General features: G+C 45.0%; 2 protein-coding genes across 4 annotated transcripts; one reads left to right on the top strand and one right to left on the bottom strand.

Annotated features, from left to right (window-relative positions):
* The first annotated feature begins 118 nt into the window (after positions 1-118).
* Positions 119-15,696, top strand: LOC118363188 (ubiquitin carboxyl-terminal hydrolase 40). Of its 2 annotated transcripts, XR_008087664.1 has the most exons (32): positions 119-902; positions 1,019-1,086; positions 1,182-1,295; positions 1,458-1,622; positions 2,055-2,201; positions 2,379-2,522; positions 2,667-2,795; positions 2,937-3,041; positions 3,160-3,267; positions 3,404-3,607; positions 3,721-3,856; positions 4,046-4,127; positions 4,303-4,474; positions 4,564-4,648; positions 4,840-4,910; positions 5,019-5,368; positions 5,487-5,640; positions 5,865-5,925; positions 9,392-9,445; positions 10,426-10,601; positions 10,732-10,768; positions 10,898-10,962; positions 12,267-12,341; positions 12,440-12,569; positions 12,652-12,734; positions 12,816-12,934; positions 13,021-13,086; positions 13,212-13,422; positions 13,524-13,619; positions 13,765-13,850; positions 13,997-14,653; positions 14,684-15,696. XR_008087664.1 is itself a non-coding variant. In XM_052488686.1 (31 exons), exons 1-31 carry the CDS (start codon positions 710-712, stop codon positions 14,118-14,120), a joined length of 3,810 nt encoding a protein of 1,269 aa, XP_052344646.1. In that variant the 5' UTR covers positions 119-709; the 3' UTR covers positions 14,121-15,696. The 2 variants fall into 2 exon arrangements, 1 of the variants encoding a protein (XP_052344646.1); XM_052488686.1 differs by having other exon boundaries at positions 13,997-15,696.
* zgc:112416 (uncharacterized protein LOC550509 homolog) lies at positions 15,695-18,363 on the bottom strand. 2 transcript variants are annotated; one of them, XM_035745113.2, is made up of 8 exons: positions 18,298-18,363; positions 18,006-18,086; positions 17,733-17,790; positions 17,532-17,605; positions 17,233-17,445; positions 16,744-16,858; positions 16,528-16,640; positions 15,695-16,226 (listed from the first exon to the last, which is right to left on the bottom strand). In XM_035745113.2, the coding sequence occupies exons 2-8, from the start codon at positions 18,060-18,062 to the stop codon at positions 16,017-16,019; spliced, it is 840 nt and encodes a 279-aa protein (XP_035601006.1). In that variant the 5' UTR covers positions 18,063-18,086; positions 18,298-18,363; the 3' UTR covers positions 15,695-16,016. The 2 variants fall into 2 exon arrangements, with proteins under 2 accessions (XP_035601006.1, XP_052344647.1); XM_052488687.1 differs by lacking the exon at positions 18,298-18,363 and having other exon boundaries at positions 18,006-18,131.
* Positions 18,364-22,222: the final 3,859 nt, after the last annotated feature.

The following is a 22,222-nucleotide window of genomic DNA, read 5'->3' on the forward strand; positions in this document are numbered from 1 at the left end:
AGAGGCTTGATGCTCCTGCGAAATCGAAAAGAAGACTTGGTGGACATGTAGTTTATTCAGCCGAGGTGCCAACCTGTGATTTTAAAACGACACTACAACTACCACAATGCCCCACTCTACCCTTTGGTTTTAGGACATTATGGCTGCGCACTGTTCATCAATGGTGTTTTTATTTACGTTTTTTCGTTTTTTCTCTTATTTAAAACAGAGGAATGTAGACAGAGTTTGGCTTCGATTATAACTTTACAAAAAAAGCATTAGGAGATTTCTGGAGTTACTGATCTATTTGCGTCAGGAACGCTGAAACACGTTTTACTTGATAGCTAACGAGTCAGATAGCCAGGTAGGGTAGTTGTCTGTCACCGGTCCGAATGTATCTGTTGTAAACTCAGTTCACACTAAATTAACTCGTATTGTAAGGGCAATGATTGTATAGCTTGTTAGTTAACCGCTACAATAATTGCTATAACTCGATCACTATACGGGAACACACTAGTTATCTATTCATAGCTATGTTTACCCCTGTAAAGTCGTCTTATTTCAGAGTCAGTCCCACTACTATCAACAGAGAGCTAGGCAAGACCAAGATGAGATAGCAAGAGGAGTTATTGGTTAGCTAGCTACGCGATCGTGAACACAATTAGACATTCAATTAAGTCCCCTGAAGGTGCGTTTCACAGGAAAGAGAGAAACAGACGCAAGCCCAGCCATGTTTGGGAGTCTTTTCGAGGAAGAGGAGGAGGGATTTTCTCTGGCTGCCTCAGGAGGTAGAGTTGTTAAAAGGGAAGGGGAGCCACCTCCACCCCGGGGAAGAGTTAATCTCAGCGGGATTAAAAACCAGGGAGGGACGTGCTACCTCAACTCCCTGCTCCAGACCCTGCTCTTCACCCCGGAGTTCAGAGGTGAGAGGTCAAGTCAGGTCACTTGGTGTTCTGTCTTTGGCTCATACTGTATTTGCAATACTGTGTGTGTGTGTGTGTGTGTGTGTGTGTGTGTGTGTGTGTGTGTGTGTGTGTAGAGGAGCTGTTCAGTCTGGGTCCAAAGGAATTGGGCTGCGTGGAGGACAAAGACAAACCAGAGGCCAAGGTAAAGAACCAACCATGGGAGTGTGTGTTCCTTACTGTGTGCATGTCTTTATTTGTATTGGTGTGTTTGAGTAGTACATTAACTCTGTCCCTCAGGTCAGGGTTATTCCATTGGAGCTCCAGAGGCTGTTTGCTCGTCTACTCTTGGTGGACCAACAGAGTGCCTCTACTGGTGATCTCACTGACAGCTTCGGATGGAACAACAGCGAGGTAGTGTGTGTGAACATGAGCATGTGAACGAGTGTGTGTATGAATGGCGGTGTGTGTGACGCAGGGACTAAACTAGAGAATGAGGCTTGCTTTATATAATGCTACATCACTTTCTCCTGCAGTATTTTGCTTACCTCTCTCTCTCTCATCTCTCTCCCGTAGGAGAGCAGGCAACATGATGTGCAGGAGTTGAACAGGATTCTGTTCAGTGCCCTAGAGCACTCCCTGGTGGACACCAGCGGTAGTGCGTTCATCCAGCACCTCTACCATGGCACCACTGTCAACAGCATCCTCTGCAAAGAGTGTGGCAACATCAGCCAGAGACAGGTTTTTATTTATGTAACCATTATTTAACTAGGTAAGTCAGTTAAGAACAAATTATTATTTACTTAAGGCAAAAGGCCTCCTGCGGGAACTGCGGCTGGGATTAAAAATATAGAACAAAACACATCACGACAAGAGAGACAAACACAACACGACATAAAGAGACCTAAGACGACAACACAGCATGGTAGCAACACATGACAACAACATGGCAGCAGCACAACATGGCAGCAGCAAAACATGGTAGCAGCTCAAAACAGGGTACACACATTAGTGGGCACAGACAAGAAGGTAGAGACAACGATACATCATTCAAAGCAGCCACAACTGTCAGTAAGAGTGTCCATGATTGAGTCTTTGAATGAAGAGATGGAGATACACACATGTACCAGTTTTATCTTTGTGTTGCTTACACCTCTTTCTCTTGGCTCTCAGGAGGACTTCCTGGACCTGACCGTGTGTGTACGTGGCGTGTGTGGCCTGGAGGGGGCGCTCTGGGACATGTTTGTGGAAGAGGAGATGTTTGAAGGCAGTAACCTCTACCGCTGTGGCCAGTGTGACCAACTAGTCACTGCTGCTAAGGTTAGTAGGAGTATTGGCATGGATTTAAAATGTACTTGTTTATTCTAGAATTGGCACTGATTCCAGAACTCTCTCTCTCTCTCTCTCTCTCTCTCTCTCTCTCTCTCTCTCTCTCTCTCTCTCTCTCTCTCTCTCTCTCTCTCTCTCTCTCTCTCTCTCTCTCTCTCTCCTCTGTAGTCTGCCAAGCTGAGGAAGCTCCCTCCCTTCCTGACAGTGTCTCTGTTGAGGTTTAACTTTGATTTTGCCAGGTGCGAGCGTTACAAGGAGACTGGTCGCTACACCTTCCCTCTCACCATCAACCTCAGGCCCTTCTGTGAACAGGTACAACCTCCACCCACACTGATCTGCATTGCTTCACTGCCACTTACTCTAACACTGTACTCTACATGACTTAGTTCAAATAATGTCAAACCATTTAAAAAATATGTTATGTCGCGTTATAAGGTATGTCACCCTCTCTCCCAGACTGAAGACGAGGACTCGGAGTACTCCTATGAACTCTTCTCTGTCATCATCCATAAGGGAGGCTGTTATGGCGGCCATTACCACGTCTACATCAAAGACATGGACCACCTCGGCTTGTGGGAACCGCCGGTGAGAGAGCGCGGGAGGGGGGAGGAGAGAACAACAATTGCATATCAAACAATCGAGGCTTGGAGTATGTCACTAAATGTGCTAATAGCGAATTGTGTGTTTGTGTGTGTCTTTGTATTTACGCGCTTGCGTTTGTATCAGGAGGAGGATTCCAAACCCAAGGTTCAGAAGAAGAAGGAAGTGAGAGTGTATCCTGAGCCGGAGAAAGACGACCCTCTATCTGTACTCTCCTCCATAATAGCCCAGGTAACGCAAAGCATGCTGGTTTAACCCGATGGAACGAGAGCACCACGGGCCACATCGTCAGTAGGTCCAGTGACTGTGTCTGATCTTAATGTGGTGTTGTTCCCATCCTGGCCTGTAGGAGGAGAGCAGGAGCATGCAGCTGGATCAGCTGGGCCAGAGACTGATGGACAAGATCGGTTCTTCTTGGAGCAAGAAGTACAGGAAACTCCACGGCCCCATAGGCAAGGTAGGACATGACTGATGGGCGTCCCCCAAGAGCTCCACAGCGTCACACGAACGCGTACCTTTCCTTATCTCCTCTACATCGTTCTACATGTTATCCTTCCACTCATCCCCCTCTCGCCTCCTCTCTCCCTCTGCAGTTCCTCCAGAACCACAGTGACGTGTTTGTGTTGGTCAATAACGGCACTCGGGTGGCCCTGAAAGCCAACCCCCCTAGCCCGGTGACCCAGCCCTCCAGCCCAGCCCACACAACCCCTGGCCCTAGCTCTAACCCAGACCCAGTCCACAACAACACTGCCAACGCCCAACCAGAACCAGGACTGGAGGCGGCACCAGAACCACAGGTACACTAGTTAGACCTCTCATGGTTCTGCTTTAATGATGGTGTGTCTGCTATGTTGATGCTGCAATTGGTTAGGTTTAAATCTCTATTCTGTCTCTCTCCATCTCTCCACAGGGCAGCCACTGGTTTGATCTGAATGACTCCACAGTGACGTCGATCCATGAGAGAGAAGTAGAGAAAATGTACCAGGGAAAGGAGAGCGCCTACATGCTGTTCTACAGGAAGACACTGCTACGCAGGCCTTCTGGAGGTACGTGGGTGTTTGTGCGTGTGTGGGAGAGGGGTGTAAGACGGAAAGGGAGGGAGAGAGTGAGTGAACACAAGAAAAGGAGAGCCGCATCCAAACTTGATGCGAGTGGGAGAGAAAGAGAGATGGTGACGGAGAGACGTGAAAACGCACACGGATACAGTCTTTAAAATGAGGTTTTCCCTCTGGCAGCCCTGAGGAATCCTGGGTATAAGGTTCCCCCTCACCTCTTGGAGATGGCTGAAGAGGAGAACCGAAGACTACAACAAAGACGGTACACACGTGCGCACACACACACACACACACACACACACACACACACACACACACACACACACACACACTGTATTTTGTTATGTTTTGCTGATGTTTTTTCGCTATGTGTGTGTGTGTGTGTGTGTGTGTGTGTGTGTGTGTGTGTGTGTGTGTGTGTGTGTACTCTGCTATAGGGAGGAGTTTGAGGCCAACAATAACAGTGTTGAGCTGCGTCTCCACCTAGCGCCGCGCTATAGGTTGGAGAACGGAGCTCTTAAGCCAATCAGCGTAGAGCAGAAAGAGGCCACCAACCTCACCTTTGACCTCCGCAGGACCGTAGGAGACTTGCGACTGAACATCTACCAGGTGACGTCATCACTCCGACTCATTAACTCACTTCCTTAATGACGCCATGGCACTTTGCAAAAAGCTCAAATCAGTGTGTGTGTGTTCAGATGCAGGATCTCTGGGATGGGGATATGGCTCTGACTGTGGCCAAAAGTCTGCCAGCCGGCCTTCACCTCTACAACACTCTCACAGGTGAGACACACACACATACACACACACACACACACACACACACACACACACACACACACACACACACACACACACACACACACACACACACACACACACACACACACACACACACACACACACACACACACACTTTTGCAACATGGACATTCTGTGAGAGTTCATACTGAACTCTTGTACGTGTGTTTCAGATGATGAGGTGTCTCTCTACAGTGCAGGCATCTTGACTGGCACTGATCTGTTTGTGTGGAACGGCAGAGAGGTGAGGAGACACTCGAATCAACACAATCCACCGTTGTACACACTGCTACTGGACGTCCTAGAACCAAAATGGCTGTCGGGTCATATCATATCCCCTTTATTTCCTCAGGTTTGTGGGGCGACTGTCCAAACAGGAGCCGAGTGGGAACCAATGCTGCTGACCATGGTTCGCCCCTCTCTGGGGGAAGAGGACGGGGGAGGCGAGGGAGAGGAAGGAGGCTCGGGGCTGTCGAAGGAGTCGAGGGGGTTCGCTGGGAGGGTGACTCTAGGAGAGGTGAGGGAGGCATTAGGGGAGCCACAGGAGAGCCTCCTGTGTCAGGAGAAGAGGGGAGGAGGGGGGGGAGGAGCCAGCGGGTGGAGGGTATTCCCTCCTGGAGACATGCAGAGGACCCTGAAGGAGCTGGCCTTGAAGGATGGAGACGCACTGCTGGTGCTGGAGCCACAGACACAGGACAGCAGGTGGGCAGCGTGGTGTGCGTGTGCGAGGCAGTGTGTCAATCTGCGTAAGTGAGTGACAGACATGAGGTGTGGTTGGTGTGTTTGCTATGGCTGTGTGTGTAATGTCTCTCTCCCCCAGTGTATTCAGTGTGAGTGGTGATATGGTAACCGTGACAACACCATCAGACTGTCGCTGGCTTCAGGTGGAATACCGACCAGAGAGAAGAGGAGGAGGAGAGGGGGAGGAAGATGAGGAGAGGATGAGGGCAAAGGTCCCTGCCTCTGGAAACATGGTGAGCTAGCAAGTGTGTATGTGTGTATAGTATATTAATGTGTGTTTACTATATTTGTGTGTGTGTGTGTTTAGTATATTAATGTATGTGTGTTTAGTATATTAATGTGTGTGTGTGTTTAGTATGTTAATGTGTGTGTGTTTAGTATGTTAATGTGTGTGTGTTTAGTATATTGATGTGTGTGTGTTTAGTATGTTAATGTGTGGGTGTGTGTTCTTTTCTAGCTGCTGTGTGAGGTGAAACAGAGGGCCATAGCAGAGCTGCAGCTACAGGAGCAGCTAGCAGGTCAGATACTGTTATTATTACCACTGCTAATAGCAGCAGCTAGCAGGTCAGATACTATTATTATTACCACTGCTAATAGCAGCAGCTAGTAGGTCAGATACTGTTATTATTACCACTGCTAATAGCAGCAGCTAGCAGGTCAGATACTGTTATTATTACCACTCCTAATAGCAGCAGCTAGCAGGTCAGATACTGTTATTATTACCACTGCTAATAGCAGCAGCTAGCAGGTCAGATACTGTTATTATTACCACTGCTAATAGCAGCAGCTAGCAGGTCAGATACTGTTATTATTACCACTCCTAATAGCAGCAGCTAGCAGGTCAGATACTGTTATTATTACCACTGCTAATAGCAGCAGCTAGCAGGTCAGATACTGTTATTATTACCACTCCTAATAGCAGCAGCTAGCAGGTCAGATACTGTTATTATTACCACTCCTAATAGCAGCAGCTAGCAGGTCAGATACTGTTATTACCACTCCTAATAGCAGCAGCTAGCAGGTCAGATACTGTTATTATTACCACTCCTAATAGCAGCAGCTAGCAGGTCAGATACTGTTATTATTACCACTCCTAATAGCAGCAGCTAGCAGGTCAGATACTGTTATTATTACAACACCTAATAGCAGCAGCTAGCAGGTCAGATACTGTTATTATTACCACTCCTAATAGCAGCAGCTAGCAGGTCAGATACTGTTATTATTACCACTGCTAATAGCAGCAGCTAGCAGGTCAGATACTGTTATTACCACTCCTAATAGCAGCAGCTAGCAGGTCAGATACTGTTATTATTACCACTCCTAATAGCAGCAGCTAGCAGGTCAGATACTGTTATTATTACCACTGCTAATAGCAGCAGCTAGCAGGTCAGATACTGTTATTACCACTCCTAATAGCAGCAGCTAGCAGGTCAGATAATGTTATTATTACCACTCCTAATAGCAGCAGCTAGCAGGTCAGATACTGTTATTATTACCTCTCCAGCTAATAGCAGCAGCTAGCAGGTCAGATACTGTTATTATTACCACTCCTAATAGCAGCAGCTAGCAGGTCAGATACTGTTATTATTACCACTCCTAATAGCAGCAGCTAGCAGGTCAGATACTGTTATTATTACCACTCCTAATAGCAGCAGCTAGCAGGTCAGATACTGTTATTATTACCACTCCTAATAGCAGCAGCAGCTAGCAGGTCAGATACTGTTATTATTACCTCCTAATAGCAGCAGCTAGCAGGTCAGATACTGTTATTATTACCACTCCTAATAGCAGCAGCTAGCAGGTCAGATACTGTTATTATTACCACTCCTAATAGCAGCAGCTAGCAGGTCAGATACTGTTATTATTACAGCAGCAGCTCAGGTCAGATACTGTTATTATTACCACTCCTAATAGCAGCAGCTAGCAGGTCAGAAACTGTTATTATTACCACTCCTAATAGCAGCAGCTAGCAGGTCAGATACTGTTATTATTACCTCTCCTAATAGCAGCAGCTAGCAGGTCAGATACTGTTATTATTACCTCTCCTAATAGCAGCAGCTAGCAGGTCAGATACTGTTATTATTACCACTCCTAATAGCAGCAGCTAGCAGGTCAGATACTGTTATTATTACCACTCCTAATAGTAGCAGCTAGCAGGTCAGATACTGTTATTATTACCACTCCTAATAGCAGCAGCTAGCAGGTCAGATACTGTTATTACCACTCCTAATAGCAGCAGCTAGCAGGTCAGATACTGTTATTATTACCTCTCCTAATAGCAGCAGCTAGCAGGTCAGATACTGTTATTATTACCACTCCTAATAGCAGCAGCTAGCAGGTCAGATACTGTTATTATTACCACTCCTAATAGCAGCAGCTAGCAGGTCAGATACTGTTATTATTACCACTCCTAATAGCAGCAGCTAGCAGGTCAGATACTGTTATTATTACCTCTCCTAATAGCAGCAGCTAGCAGGTCAGATACTGTTATTATTACCACTCCTAATAGCAGCAGCTAGCAGGTCAGATACTGTTATTATTACCTCTCCTAATAGCAGCAGCTAGCAGGTCAGATACTGTTATTACCACTCCTAATAGCAGCAGCTAGCAGGTCAGATACTGTTATTATTACCACTCCTAATAGCAGCAGCTAGCAGGTCAGATACTGTTATTATTACCACTGCTAATAGCAGCAGCTAGCAGGTCAGATACTGTTATTATTACCACTCCTAATAGCAGCAGCTAGCAGGTCAGATACTGTTATTATTACCACTGCTAATAGCAGCAGCTAGCAGGTCAGATACTGTTATTATTACCACTCCTAATAGCAGCAGCTAGCAGGTCAGATACTGTTATTATTACCTCTCCTAATAGCAGCAGCTAGCAGGTCAGATACTGTTATTATTACCACTCCTAATAGCAGCAGCTAGCAGGTCAGATACTGTTATTATTACCACTCCTAATAGCAGCAGCTAGCAGGTCAGATACTGTTATTATTACCTCTCCTAATAGCAGCAGCTAGCAGGTCAGATACTGTTATTACCACTCCTAATAGCAGCAGCTAGCAGGTCAGATAATGTTATTATTACCTCTCCTAATAGCAGCAGCTAGCAGGTCAGATACTGTTATTATTACCACTCCTAATAGCAGCAGCTAGCAGGTCAGATACTGTTATTATTACCTCTCCTAATAGCAGCAGCTAGCAGGTCAGATACTGTTATTATTACCACTCCTAATAGCAGCAGCTAGCATGTCAGATACTGTTATTATTACCACTCCTAATAGCAGCAGCTAGCAGGTCAGATACTGTTATTATTACCTCTCCTAATAGCAGCAGCTAGCAGGTCAGATACTGTTATTACCTCTCCTAATAGCAGCAGCTAGCAGGTCAGATACTGTTATTACCACTCTAATAGCAGCAGCTAGCAGGTCAGATAATGTTATTATTACCTCTCCTAATAGCAGCAGCTAGCAGGTCAGATACTGTTATTATTACCACTGCTAATAGCAGCAGCTAGCAGGTCAGATACTGTTATTATTACCTCTCCTAATAGCAGCAGCTAGCAGGTCAGATACTGTTATTATTACCACTCCTAATAGCAGCAGCTAGCAGGTCAGATACTGTTATTATTACCACTGCTAATAGCAGCAGCTAGCAGGTCAGATACTGTTATTATTACCACTCCTAATAGCAGCAGCTAGCAGGTCAGATACTGTTATTATTACCACTCCTAATAGCAGCAGCTAGCAGGTCAGATACTGTTATTATTACCACTCCTAATAGCAGCAGCTAGCAGGTCAGATACTGTTATTACCACTCCTAATAGCAGCAGCTAGCAGGTCAGATACTGTTATTATTACCACTCCTAATAGCAGCAGCTAGCAGGTCAGATACTGTTATTATTACCACTTCTCATAGCAGCAGCCAGTATTATTATCATAGATATGTGTTGTCTCTTCACTGGTGTGTGTATCTCTGTCCAGGTGTGGCATGCTGTCTGAGGCAGGTCGACCGCACAGGGAAACTCCTGCCCCCAGGTACTGTAACCCCCAATGACCCTCACACATAGACACATGCATCTCTTACTTCGTCCTAATTGTGTTTATGTATTGATGCAGGGATCGACATACAGGGCTGTCTGCTTGCCCGGGGAGGTTTCGGAAGCCCTCCGGGCCAGTCAATCTTCGACTACAAAGGCCCCCCCCCCAAAACATATTTTATTAATGATAGTTACAGTCCTGGCTATATATATATATATAATTGTTGAAAAAAACCAGACAAATTCCCAAAGCTGTTAGTTCGTGATGCAGATTATGACACGCACACAGACTAGTTAATCTGTCAGGCAGCAAGAAAGAGCAGCTCGCCACTGGTTGTTCCGTGGAGCAGCACACAGAAGAAGGACAGTAGTAGGGTTGCTGGTAGGGTATGTAGGAAAGATGTTTCAACGTTCAACTGGTAGATATTATAAGGCAACAATGTGTATGTGAAACAGGTATTTACGATGTTTGGCCCAAGTCGTGGTTAAATCTTTGCAATGCAACAGTTTCGTCGTCATGCTCTGTTTGAATGAACGTTTCTCAAGGCTTTCCCGAACCTTCCCGGTTAAATGTTGACTAAACAGACCTTAAACGTGGTCTCCAGATGTGGTTTAAGCATTGTTGTGGACTTGGAACATCCAATTGTGGTTGTTTTTCTATAAATCATTTTTAAAAAGTGTGATTTTTGATAGTGAGAACTCGGAAACTGGGAAAACATACTGTAGCTAAAGATTAAACAGATTTAATTGGCCCTCCTACAGTAGCCTGCTGACTGTTCAAAATGGCTAACAATAACACCCCTTTTGAGATTACGCAAAGTTGTATTTTTCCCTCCAATCAATCAATGTAAATGTGATATTGTCAAGTAAAATGTCATTATTTCTGCCATTAGCTTTCAGTTGGCGATAGCCCGGTGTGCCACTGGCAAATTTACCTGAATGTCAAGCCCTGTCGTGTGTGTGTGTTGCCTCCCACAGTGTGTGAGGAGCTGAGCGTTCGTGACGCTGGGGTTAGGCTGATGACCTCCCTCTCCCTCTGTCCTGGAACGGCCCCCAAAGACACACAGCTGTTCCTGTACTTCAGTGTGGGGACAGCACCCTCCTCTGGCTTGGAGGGGGAAATCATTGTAGAGCGGTCCAGCACAGTTAAACAGGTGGGGAATGACTGCGTATCGTTTGGTCTGCTGGTCGGTCTATCTGGCTGCCTGCCTGTGTCTGTCTCTCTGTCAGACAGTGTATCTGCTTCTCTGCTAATGAGTGCTTATCCTATCTATTCTATTGTAGTGTCTCAAGAAAATGTTGGAGTCAGCAAGACTTGAAGGTAAAACTACTAGATTATAGAGTGTGTCCCTTCTCCCCTGTGTGTGCATTTGTGTTAATGGTGTAGGGTTAATGGCATAGGGGTAATGGTGTGGGTTAATAGTGTATGTGTATGTGTGTGTGTGTACAGGGGACGGTTGGCATCTAAGGAGGCTGGACTGGTGTGAGGAGGTGGGAGAGGCTTTGATGGACGAGGTCAGTAACCAGAATTATAAAACGGGTTGTTTGGATACCGATTGGTTGATACAGGGAGTTATTCACGACAATCTCCCAGGTAATTCCTTTTAACAGTTTTCATTCAAATGATCAATGCTCCTTCAGCGTCCCACAGCCCAGCCAGGCAATTAATAAACTCCCCTGGGAAGAAATGTCTCGACAGTATTTCCCCATGCTTCCATCCTAGCATTTGGTTTGCAACAGTTGAGGTTTGTCTAAACCTTGTTGCCTGCCGCGCTGACCTGTGCAACAATGTTGCAGGTTTTTTTTGCGATCTCCACCGTGCCATAGAGAATGATCGTGTCCAGAGGAGACTCATTATAATGGATATATCCAAAGAAATGGCAATAGAAATAAAGGTAAAACAAATGAAAATGCACATAGTTTGCTGTAGGTTCAGCTGCTTGTCGTGATTTAATTGACTAGTTGGCAAAGTAGAGGTAGCCAACTTGCAGAGCAAAAAGTGTTTTGCTGAGAACGGACGACCAGCCAGCTTGGCTGACAACCATGCCAATAGAATAGACGACCAGCCAGCTTGGCTGACAACCATGCCAATAGAATAGATGACCAGCCAGCTTGGCTGACAACCATGCCAATAGAATAGACGGCCAGCCCGCTTGGCTGACAACCATGCCAATAGAATAGACGACCAGCCCGCTTGGCTGACAACCATGCCAATAGAATAGACGACCAGCCAGCTTGGCTGACAACCATGCCAATAGAATAGACGACCAGCCAGCTTGGCTGACAACCATGCCAATAGAATAGACGGCCAGCCCGCTTGGCTGACAACCATGCCAATAGAATAGACGACCAGCCCGCTTGGCTGACAACCATGCCAATAGAATAGACGACCAGCCAGCTTAGCTGACAACCATGCCAATAGAATAGACGACCAGCCCGCTTGGCTTGCAACTTCAGAATCTCAGAACTAACACTTGGCTTTTTCTCTGACTATATTGTCTGGTGGACGGATGAAATAAAACAAATGTACCCATTTTTATGAAAACAGGTTGTTAATCTTTTTTTATATGTTGGCAATTGTTTTGTGAAAGCAATAAGGGCCCTCGAACCCGGGGATTATCGTGATCAACACCCTCCTATGGGATGTTCCCTCGTACCTCTTCTTAGCGTCGGGCTTAAGAACAGACCATAGTCAGGTGTTATTGTCACGATAATCCCATGGTCCTAATGAATGATTGCTTCAGCGAAATCAGGAAGTGGGATACATTTTCCGCTCTCTTTTTCACTAACTGCCACAATCTCTCTCGTTTCTTCTCCAGGAGGCGTCTCTCTCAGAGCTGAAGCTGAGTCATGGAGACGCTCTGGTGATTACTGAGGGACGACTTCCTCCCAAGGTACACTCAACTTCCTGTCCACTTCCTGTTCTCTTTCAACCCCATTCGCTCTCTACAGACACGTATTCCCTCTCTCACATCCCCCCTCTCTCTCTCAGGGTTTTCTGAAGCTGTCAGTCTGGCTGTATGTGGAGCCGAGAGCCGATCCCGTGGTCTCCATGGAAACAGAGGTCAACGGCACAGCGGAGGGGTCCACGGAGGGTCAGAGGTTGGAGGTCATGACTGCAGGTGAGACACACACACACACAGTATGAAACTAGGTAGGAAGGTGTGAAACTATGTCCACTGGTTAAAATGTGTGTGTGTTTAGTGGGTGGGGCCATGGTGGAGCTGAGGACTGTGGGACAGGTGGAGATCTCAGAGGAGGCTACACTGGAAGAGCTGAAGACTCAGGTAGTGTGTGTGTGTTGATACTGCTCCTTCTAGCGTGTGTATGTCCATGCTGTGTGTGTGTGTTAATACTCTGTGTGTTAGGTGCTGACCCTGCCGGCGCTGCAGTATGTGTGTGTGCCCACTCCTGCGTTTCTGCGTGTGTGGCAGCTGGAGGGACAGAGACTGACACGTATCCTCAGAGGACAACAACACACACTCAGGTACACACACACACACTCCTCCCTCTCACTCCTGTCTATCTCCTCTCATCCCTTTCCTTTTCTCAACAACAAGTATCTGTTCACAGGAAGTTGAAGTTGTGCAGTGGGGTGGAGTTTTGTGTGCAGCAGCTACTGAGAGAAGAGGATCTTGGGTAAGCCTGGGGTTATTCTACTCTCATTGGTCAGTTAAGCAGATATCGGAAACATGATTTCTGGATCTGTTGCTATCCCTCGCTCTTCTCTTCCTCTCCCACCATCTTATTCCCCGCTCCCCCAGTCCTAAGGAGGTGTTGCTGCGTGTCCAGATGGGGGTGCCAGGGGAGCGGGGCTACTCCCCTCCAAAGGACCTGGTCTGGGATGCTTCTCGAGACCCTTCCCCCAGATCACTACGCTCTGCCCTGGCCTCAACATACGGCCTCTCTCCTGACTCCCTGCTACTGGCCAAGCACCAGCCACACACACACACCTGGGAGACTTTCTCCAACTGGGTAAGAGATTTGGAAGGAGGGAGGGAGCCTGATGTTTTGTCACTCTCCTATGGTTTATTTTATGACTCTTCCTGGCGCTTGTTGATGATGCGTGCACACAGAGCCAGCAGGTGTCCAAACGGAAGAAGAAGAAAAAGACTGAGTCTCTGCTCGGAGCGCCTTTCCACCTTAAAGACGGTGATATCGTCGGTGTCAAGGTAACAAACGCAGCTCTGTGGTTCATCGTATTGGTTGTGTTCCAGCCTGCTCTGCTTTAATTGGACAGAACTTGCTTATTGAATGTGACATGGTTTTCTGATTGGATAATACTTCGACAGTAACATGGTGTTTTCTGATTGACAGAACCTGTTGATTGACAATAACCGGGACTTTAGCACCCAACAGGATGAGCAGAGGTTGAGGGAAGAGAAGGAGCAACGCAGGAAAGGGTGGGGCTTCTTAAGATATCCAATGAGACACAGGTCACAGTGTTGACACTGCTTTTCGTGTATGACATTAGCTTTAGAAGAAAGTGTATTTATAAAAGTAAATGTCTACAGTTTAAGTTGATACTATTTCCTCTTTACTCCTGCAGAGGGCAGGGTGCGGGGGCTGAAGTTGAGACCAACCAAGGGGTGGGACCAGAGAAGAAGATGGGGCCAATCAAGGCCAGGAAGCCAGAGGTGGCCCTGTCAATCAACGTGGGGGTGTTCAGATAGCCTCGCCTTACACACACACAAACAAACACGTACATTACACATGCGTGCACACACTGACTTTCACACTGTGGCATCGCTTAACATCACGAACAATGTTCTGGACATCTGTTTGTGTGCCAAACATTTTTGATCATGTGTTCACACAGCATGACCCCCCTCCCCTCCATACATCTGCTATCTACTGCGAGTGTAGGTCTAGTGGTGGGATGACTTACTGGTTCGCTATACAGACCTCTGTCGACTCAGTGTCACAAGCTGCAGTCTCTGACTCTCTTTCCATCTCTCAGTCACTACACCTGGATCCCTTCTCCCCTCTACATGAGATCCAATAGGAACCAGTATTTCTACCTGAGATCCAATAGGAACCAGTATTTTTACCTGAGATCCAATAGGAACCAGTATTTCTACATGAGATCCAATAGGAACCAGTATTTCTACATGAGATTCAATAGGAACCAGTATTTCTACATGAGATCCAATAGGAACCAGTATTTCTACCTGAGATCCAATAGGAACCAGTATTTCTACATGAGGTCCAATAGGAACCAGTATTTCTACCTGAGATCCAATAGGAACCAGTATTTCTACCTGAGATCCAATAGGAACCAGTATTTCTACATGAGATTCAATAGGAACCAGTATTTCTACATGAGATTCAATAGGAACCAGTATTTCTACCTGAGATCCAATAGGAACCAGTATTTCTACATGAGATCCAATAGGAACAAGTATTTCTACATAAGATCCAATAGGAACCAGTATTTCTACATGAGATCTAATAGGAACAAGTATTTCTACATAAGATCCAATAGGAACCAGTATTTCTACATGAGATCCAATAGGAACCAGTATTTCCACTCATAGTACTGGGTGTATTACATATATATTGGTATGTATTTACAGTATCTGCTGACTAGTTTGCAATGGTACACACCACAGAGGTATAGATATGTACCAGTAGATTATAGATAATATATACACCTATATTTCTAATAAGAGTTAGTGGGTTTATATCCATGCCTTAACATGGACGAGCCACAATTCAGCTCAGTCCGGAATAGTCTCCCATACCTCATTTCTCTACCTCTCTGTTGCGCCCTCTCTCTCTCTCTCTCTACCTTTCTTTCCCTCCTAACTTCATCTTCGCTTCGTGGTCTCACCCTCTCGCCATTTTCCTTACATGGGAAAGATTCCAAGTGTTTTCTCTGTATCCCATCATGCCTCTGCACCAGAGTTGATCACGTTAACCATGCTATCATTATGTTTGTTTCATGTGCATGCAGTGGGGGTGTGTGGGCGAACTTCAGGGAGTTAAAATAATTCATGGATCATTTGACTAATATGTCATCCATAACTTTTAGAAGTGACGGTTGGACAATGAATGCGAGCGACTTTGTTTTTGGATTATGAGATTATTTGATTTCCTAACTAATCTGATGTTTTTATTTTTGCATTTGCTGGAAGTATAACTGAAATGTAGTTTTGAGTACTGTATGACTTCTGGGTCAGTGCCAAGATGCAATGGAGAGATGGAGAGTTTTGGATTAAATACAGAATAAAACGGATCAAGAAAGAATGTTTGCGAGTCTTGTTTGATTTATTTTGGAGTCCTGATGCATGTTTACAGACCTTTGTCATTTGCACACTCTTTTGCAACTACGAATCAAAGTAGGCCAACAGATTTGCATTTACAACATGCTTCCAGCGCCAAGAAGCAAATTCTCCATTCAAGCCTTATATTTGGCTATACCCGAAATGATGCTTATCAAACATAACATCAATGTATACATTTTACCTTTACAATCAATCATCTATGTGTATATATTTTGAAATATGAAATGCTCACTCAAGACAATATCTGAAGATAGGGGTTAGGGAATATTGTTCAGGGCTAGGCTAATACATATTGAGTGGGGGCAACGTGATGGGGCAGGTCACATGCTGCACGGACGCCATATGAGGCCCGCCCTGCCCTTCAGGTAGCGATGATGTCATCGAGGGCCACATGGGATAGCCAATGGGAGGTAGCATTTGGGCCTGGGGGCCGTAGTGATGGTGGTGGACGGCGTTTCCTCTTGGTTTGACCGCTGACCTCACAACAACATCCTGGATGAGGTCAACATCAAGATGAAAACAAAGTAACAAATATAAGATGTTAAGAATTCCAAAAAGGCATGATCTTTGGTATGTGGGTGACAGGAACCATAAGACTGCTGACCAATTAATCAAATGGCCATCCGGACTATATACCCCCCCCCCCTTCTTAACTCTATTTCTTGAATTACATTGTTGGTTAAGGGCTTGTAAGTAAGCATTTCACGGTTAGGCCTACAACTGTTGTTTTCAGCGCTTGTGACAAATACGATTAGATTTTTACATAAATGATGTGGGTGTGTGTGAAACGGACCTGTGCTGGGTTAGGTGGTGACAGGGCCGTGGGAGGTATTGCTTTCAGCATCATGTTGTGCATTATGATCTGATGCATCTGAGCATTCTGCATCAACATCAGCTCCACCATGTCTAACACACACACAAATACATACATACATGACAATTAACATTATATATATACACACACATACACACACACCAGTAGCTGCACTTTGCATTTGTGTGTGTTTACCTTCTTTGATGCTCCCAGACCTTGGTGCAGGGTAAGGCTGAGGAGGGGGTATCTGTTGTATGAGGGGCTGTTGCTGTGGTAACTGCTGAATGAAGGTAGTAGGCTGCTGGGGCAACTACAGACCAAGAGAGAAGTCGCATCAGCTGTCTGTGTGTAAGAGAGAAATAGCATCAGCTGTCTGTGTGAAAGAGAGAAGTCGCATCAGCTGTCTTTGTGAAAGAGAGAAGTCGCATCAGCTGTCTGTGAAAGAGAGAAGTCGCATCAGCTGTCTGTGTGTAAGAGAGAAATCGCATCAGCTGTCTGTGCGCAAGAGAGAAATAGCATCAGCTGTCTGTGTGAAAGAGAGAAATAGCATCAGCTGTCTGTGTGAAAGAGAGAAATAGCATCAGCTGTCTGTGTGAAAGAGAGAAATAGCATCAGCTGTCTGTGTGTACGAGAAAAAGCAGAGCAAGAGGAAGATAGATGGAGAGAGAGTGATTTTTGTCTCACCATTTGCTGGATGATGCGTGGGGGCTGTGGCGGGGGCTGTGGCAGGGGCTGTGGCGGGGGTGGAGCGGGGGGTGCAAGGGCAGGCTGGTAGATATGGATGGGGGCCGGAGTAGGAGGCAGAGGGACAGGAGGAAGGAGGAGGTCTGGGCAGTAACGTCTCCCTGTCCCACCCCAGGTGTGAGGTCTGCTCAGGTCCTCCAACATGTGCTGCTCCTGAAGGCAACACGCACACAGACAGTCACCATGTGAGTTTGATGATAATGATGGTGATAAATATCTTAATAATAAGGATGTCATACCCTCAGTCTTTGCAGCAGGTCCTTTTTTCGTCTAAGCACACTGTGCAACGCATCCGCCTGTCCATCAAAACTCCCTGGCCAATCAGAATTAGGAATAAAGTAACTTCAGAAAACTTACACACAAAAAGGAACAATCAGGGGGTTTGCTTGTACTTCAACGCTTCATTACAATATTTATTTAATAACATGTTGTAGTCTTACTGGTGGATGGGGCAGACTCTGCTCTGCTGTCCTTGTTGTCCCTCTCATTCTCCAGTCGCTGTGGACATGAAGACAAGCAGGAGGGGAGGAGTCAGCAGTCAACAAGAGGCCATGTGCAGCCAGAACTCACATCAGAAAACATTTATCTCTTTTACTACTCTTTGTTACACTAATAAGTTAAAAACATGGTATTTCTGGCTATCAAAGTAAATGATCAGATGATTATTTGATATCCAAAACTTTAAAAACTCAATCAATCAAATAATCAATGACCTTCTCCAGCAGCCTGAGTTTGAGTCTGGTCATCTGGGCAAGCATGGGATCAGTCATTCTGAGAGTACTGTATTCTCCACACTGTGAAGTTGTGCACACACACACACACACACACACACACACACACACACACACACACACACACACACACACACACACACACACACACACACACACACACACACACACACACACACACACACACACACACACACACACACACACACACACACACAATAAGTGACTGAGGGTCACCGCTGTACACACCCCCACTCTCCCGTTCCCAATTTACCTGTAGCTCTTTAGCCGTATGTCACAAACCTATCGATCAGCTCTCTCTACGCCAAACTGAGACCACTCCCTGGTTACTAAGGGACACAACTGTTTATGCCAACCAAGCCACGCCTACTGCTTGGTTACCATTTCTGGTTTTAGTCTTGATCCTAGGTTACTGTTTACCATCTGAGCTGACACAAACAGTGTATTTCTCTTGAACAACAACCCAGTAAGGCAACTAAAGAAATGTAAAAGTAAGGGTCAGTGAAATTGTTTAGGATAAGAATAGAAAGTCATATGTACAGAAAGTTAGAAATTGGTACAAACTTGGGTGGTCATTTAATCATACCAGATTGGCACCCAAATAGGATCTGGAATGAGAAGCTCTATGCTGAAAATGTATAAATGTAGTCTTTATTGGAGGGATTGGATGTCTTCTCCTGTCCAAAAAGTTGGAACCGGACCCAGGGACGAACATAGTAATTTGGAGGCCCCAGGCAGAGGCCAGTCTGAGGGCCACCGCCCCACCTCATAAAAAAAAAGGGATTTATAGTAAAGACATATAATTTAACTTTAAAAAGATATGACCTTTTAACCCCATAGAGTCTAAGGGCCCGGGCTGGGTTTCTACTAAGCTAACCTATGGAATTGTTTTAAGATGATCATACCAAGGATCATTTAGCTATTTACTTTTGAATTTTAGGACCCATGTAGGTATCAAAAATCTATATGAAAAAATGTATTTGATTAAACATTGAATTTGGCCTTACTGCAATTTGTATTATTATTTATTTCTGCCTCGAGCAGAGGTATTATTTCTGTTTAATGGTAAGTCCGCCAGTGCCCGGACCTGAAAACTATCAGACCCATACCCAAATGGACCCGAGGACAACCTCTTCTAGTTAACGAATAGATCATCATTATATGTTGGCTAGGCCTTCTATAAGTCAATACATTCACCTTAATTGCTTAAAATGAATATGCTATAGGTCAGGGGTATTCAACTCTTACCCCACGAGGTCCAGAGCCTGCTGGTTGTCTGTTCTATCTGGTAATTAATTACACCCAATTGGTGTCCCAGGTCTAAATAAGTGCCTGATTGGAGGGGAACAATGACAAAAAGTAGTGGGACGGGTTTTGAGGTCCAGCATTGAGTTTGAAGACTATAGGTTATGCAGAGCCATGGTTGTGTCCATTTGGGCTCACGCTGGTCTATCGGCTGTAGTTACATAGACCCAAGACCAGTTGACAATCAAAGGCTGTGTTCACACAGGCAGCCCAATTCTGATCGAAATTTACTGGGGGAGAGGGGCTGGTTTCGGTGCCAATGCACCACACAACCAATAAGCGAAGCATGCCGACTTTGTGCACTTCAATGTCACGGTTTGCATTTTCAACACCACAATAAATAGACTAGTCCCCAGGTCCAGAACCGAGGCTGGGAAACGCACAGTATTAAATAGAGCCATGACTACATATAACTCTCTGCCACCACAGGTAACTCAAGTTTTAAAAAGCTGATTTAAGAACACCTCATTTGCACTGCACTTTGTATTAGTCCTAGATATTGTGTGTATGTACTGATATATAATATATAATAATATAATGTACTGATATGTCGTCTGTGTGTGGAGTTTTAGATGTATGTATTTCAGTCCTTGACTACTAATTTCTGTACTATGTCATGTTTATGTGGACCCCAGGAAGAGTAGCTGATGCTTTTGCAGTGGCTAATGGGGATCCTAATAAATACCAATCTTGACAAACAGAAAATACATTCCTCCCTACCTTGTAGGCTTACCCAGTATAGAATGTAGGGCTTGACTTTTTGGTGTCTTGTAACAGATGTCTCTTTCCATTCATCAATTGGCTGCTGCACAGTTTGAATTGATTGATAGATTTTATTTGTCAGTAAAAAAACAACAACATATTGTTGTCCCTATTCTTTTTACATAAATACATATGCAATTACATAGATACAGACACATTACAGAGACACACATGAAAAAATGCTCATCCTCCAGATGAGTATGAGGGGGGAGTTTAAGTACAATTCTTGCAAGCTTTTTTGGCTGTTACCTCAAGCACTGCAATGCCTTAGACCGCTAAATAAGCTTTTTTTTTTTAGATGTTTGGGGCTGCTGGTGAACCATGATGTGCAGGCATATTCAAAGTGACACTGGACTAGCACATTAGCTAGGTTTGCATCCAATTGGCGACAGATTTTCATGCCAATATTCAAAAATCGTCATAAAAACAATATGCCTAGGGCCTCCTGAGTGGCGCAGCGGTATAAGGCATTGCAGTGCTTGAGGTGTCATTATAGACCCGGTTTCAATCCCAGGCTGTGTCACAGCTGGCTGTGACCGGGAGACTCATGAGGCAGCACACAATTGGCCGGGTTAGGGGAGGGTTTGGCTGGCTGGGATTTCCTTGTTCCATCACACTCTTGAGGCTCCTTGTGGAGGAGAGCCTACAAGCTGACTTCAGTCACCAGTTGGACAGGGTTTCCTCTGACATATTTGTGTGAGCAGTGTGGCTTGGCAGGGTTGTGTTTCAGAGGACGCATGGCTCTCAACCTTCGCCTCTCCCGAGTTCGTAGGGGAGTTGCAGTGATGGGACAAGACTGTAACTACCAATTGGGGAGAAAAAGCGGTAAAAGTACAACAACAAAAAAGTATTTATATGACATTTCAGATGTTCTTTTATGAAAATTTGGCACCGGACGGATACGGAAGATTTTAATTTACCAGACATTTGAGAAAATGTATCGGACATCCATATGCATTCAGATCCGCCATCAACAAATGAGAGATATTGACCAAATTAGCCACATTTACGTCTTTAAAAACAGCCTATAACAAATAAAAAAATATTTAAGATATATTTTTAAATATATATATATATATAGCCTATATAAAATAAGAAAAGCTTAGGCCTCACCCCAGAGAGATATAGAGAAATGCCAGTGGCATGCTACCTCTGCTATACAGATATAGACATACAGGAGGCTAATTCATATATATATTTTTTAATCAAAATATTTTGCATAAAGATAAGCATTATATTGTTAGATTACAGGAGTAAAACTCTGGTAGGCCTGAAACAGTCTTCCTCCCCTCAAATTCAACTGTCAGAGTCAGTTGGAACACTGGGGTGCACTGCTGTCATATCATAGGCCTGCAGCTTAATAAAAAACGCACTACCCTCCCATGTGCCCCCCCCCCCCAGAAAATACACAACCCTCCCCAAAGCAAAAAAATGAGTCTGACAACCCTATCTATTTGGACCACCACTCCCCCCAGTACATTTCGATCTGTCCCTAACTGGTATTTTGACCAATCAGATCAGATCTGAAAAAGATCTCACTGAAAAGATTAGAGGAAAAGATATCTGAATTGTGCTGCCTGTGTAAATGCAACTCTACCGGACCCAACCTGCACAAGTTTGAATTTTGGACCCGGACCGGGTAATCGTGTTCGGATGGACCCATGAAGAGCTCTAATATGTAGTTAGCGGACTAAATCCGTCGTCAAGATACATCAGTTGACAGTTGAGTTTGGGCAACCCAAAGCTATGCTGCTACTGGTTAACTAATTTCCCCTGGGCATTTAGCGCGCCGTTTGCAAAGGTGGAGTAGTTTGTTTAAAAAGCTTAATTGATCCAGTCAAAAACACGCATACATTAAAATAAAATATTGTATTGGTGGACTATTTTTGTAACTCTCTATATGTATTGGCTAATTCCCTTATCAATCAAAGTTTAGCTTCACCATTTAGTCCTCTGATTGGTTTCCAACTTGTCAGTCAGGGACCTGTAGACTATGGGAAGGAGTTTTTGACTGTGCATGTAAACACTTAGAGAGCATGATTTCCATTGGCTGAGAAATTCGCTCCGAGTGTGTTGATTGGCCATATTAGCGGAGGAAACGTGATAAGGGC

The sequence above is a fragment of the Oncorhynchus keta genome, chromosome 30, assembly GCF_023373465.1.
Source record: "Oncorhynchus keta strain PuntledgeMale-10-30-2019 chromosome 30, Oket_V2, whole genome shotgun sequence".
Classification (NCBI taxonomy): domain Eukaryota; kingdom Metazoa; phylum Chordata; class Actinopteri; order Salmoniformes; family Salmonidae; genus Oncorhynchus; species Oncorhynchus keta.

What these genes read in the sequence shown, in the direction of transcription:
- LOC118363188 (XM_052488686.1), top strand. Translation starts at nt 710, where the DNA reads ATGTTTGGGAGTCTTTTCGAGGAAGAGGAGGAGGGATTTTCTCTGGCT. An exon ending in TCTCCTCCATAATAGCCCAG is followed by an intron (nt 3,042 to 3,159) that starts GTAACGCAAAGC and finishes CCTGGCCTGTAG; the next exon opens with GAGGAGAGCAGGAGCATGCA. An exon ending in GGACAACAACACACACTCAG is followed by an intron (nt 12,935 to 13,020) that starts GTACACACACAC and finishes ATCTGTTCACAG; the next exon opens with GAAGTTGAAGTTGTGCAGTG.
- zgc:112416 (XM_035745113.2), bottom strand. Translation starts at nt 18,062, where the DNA reads ATGACTGATCCCATGCTTGCCCAGATGACCAGACTCAAACTCAGGCTG. An exon ending in GTCTGGGAGCATCAAAGAAG is followed by an intron (nt 16,641 to 16,743) that starts GTAAACACACAC and finishes TGTGTGTGTTAG; the next exon opens with ACATGGTGGAGCTGATGTTG. An exon ending in CACCACCTAACCCAGCACAG is followed by an intron (nt 16,227 to 16,527) that starts GTCCGTTTCACA and finishes GACCTCATCCAG; the next exon opens with GATGTTGTTGTGAGGTCAGC.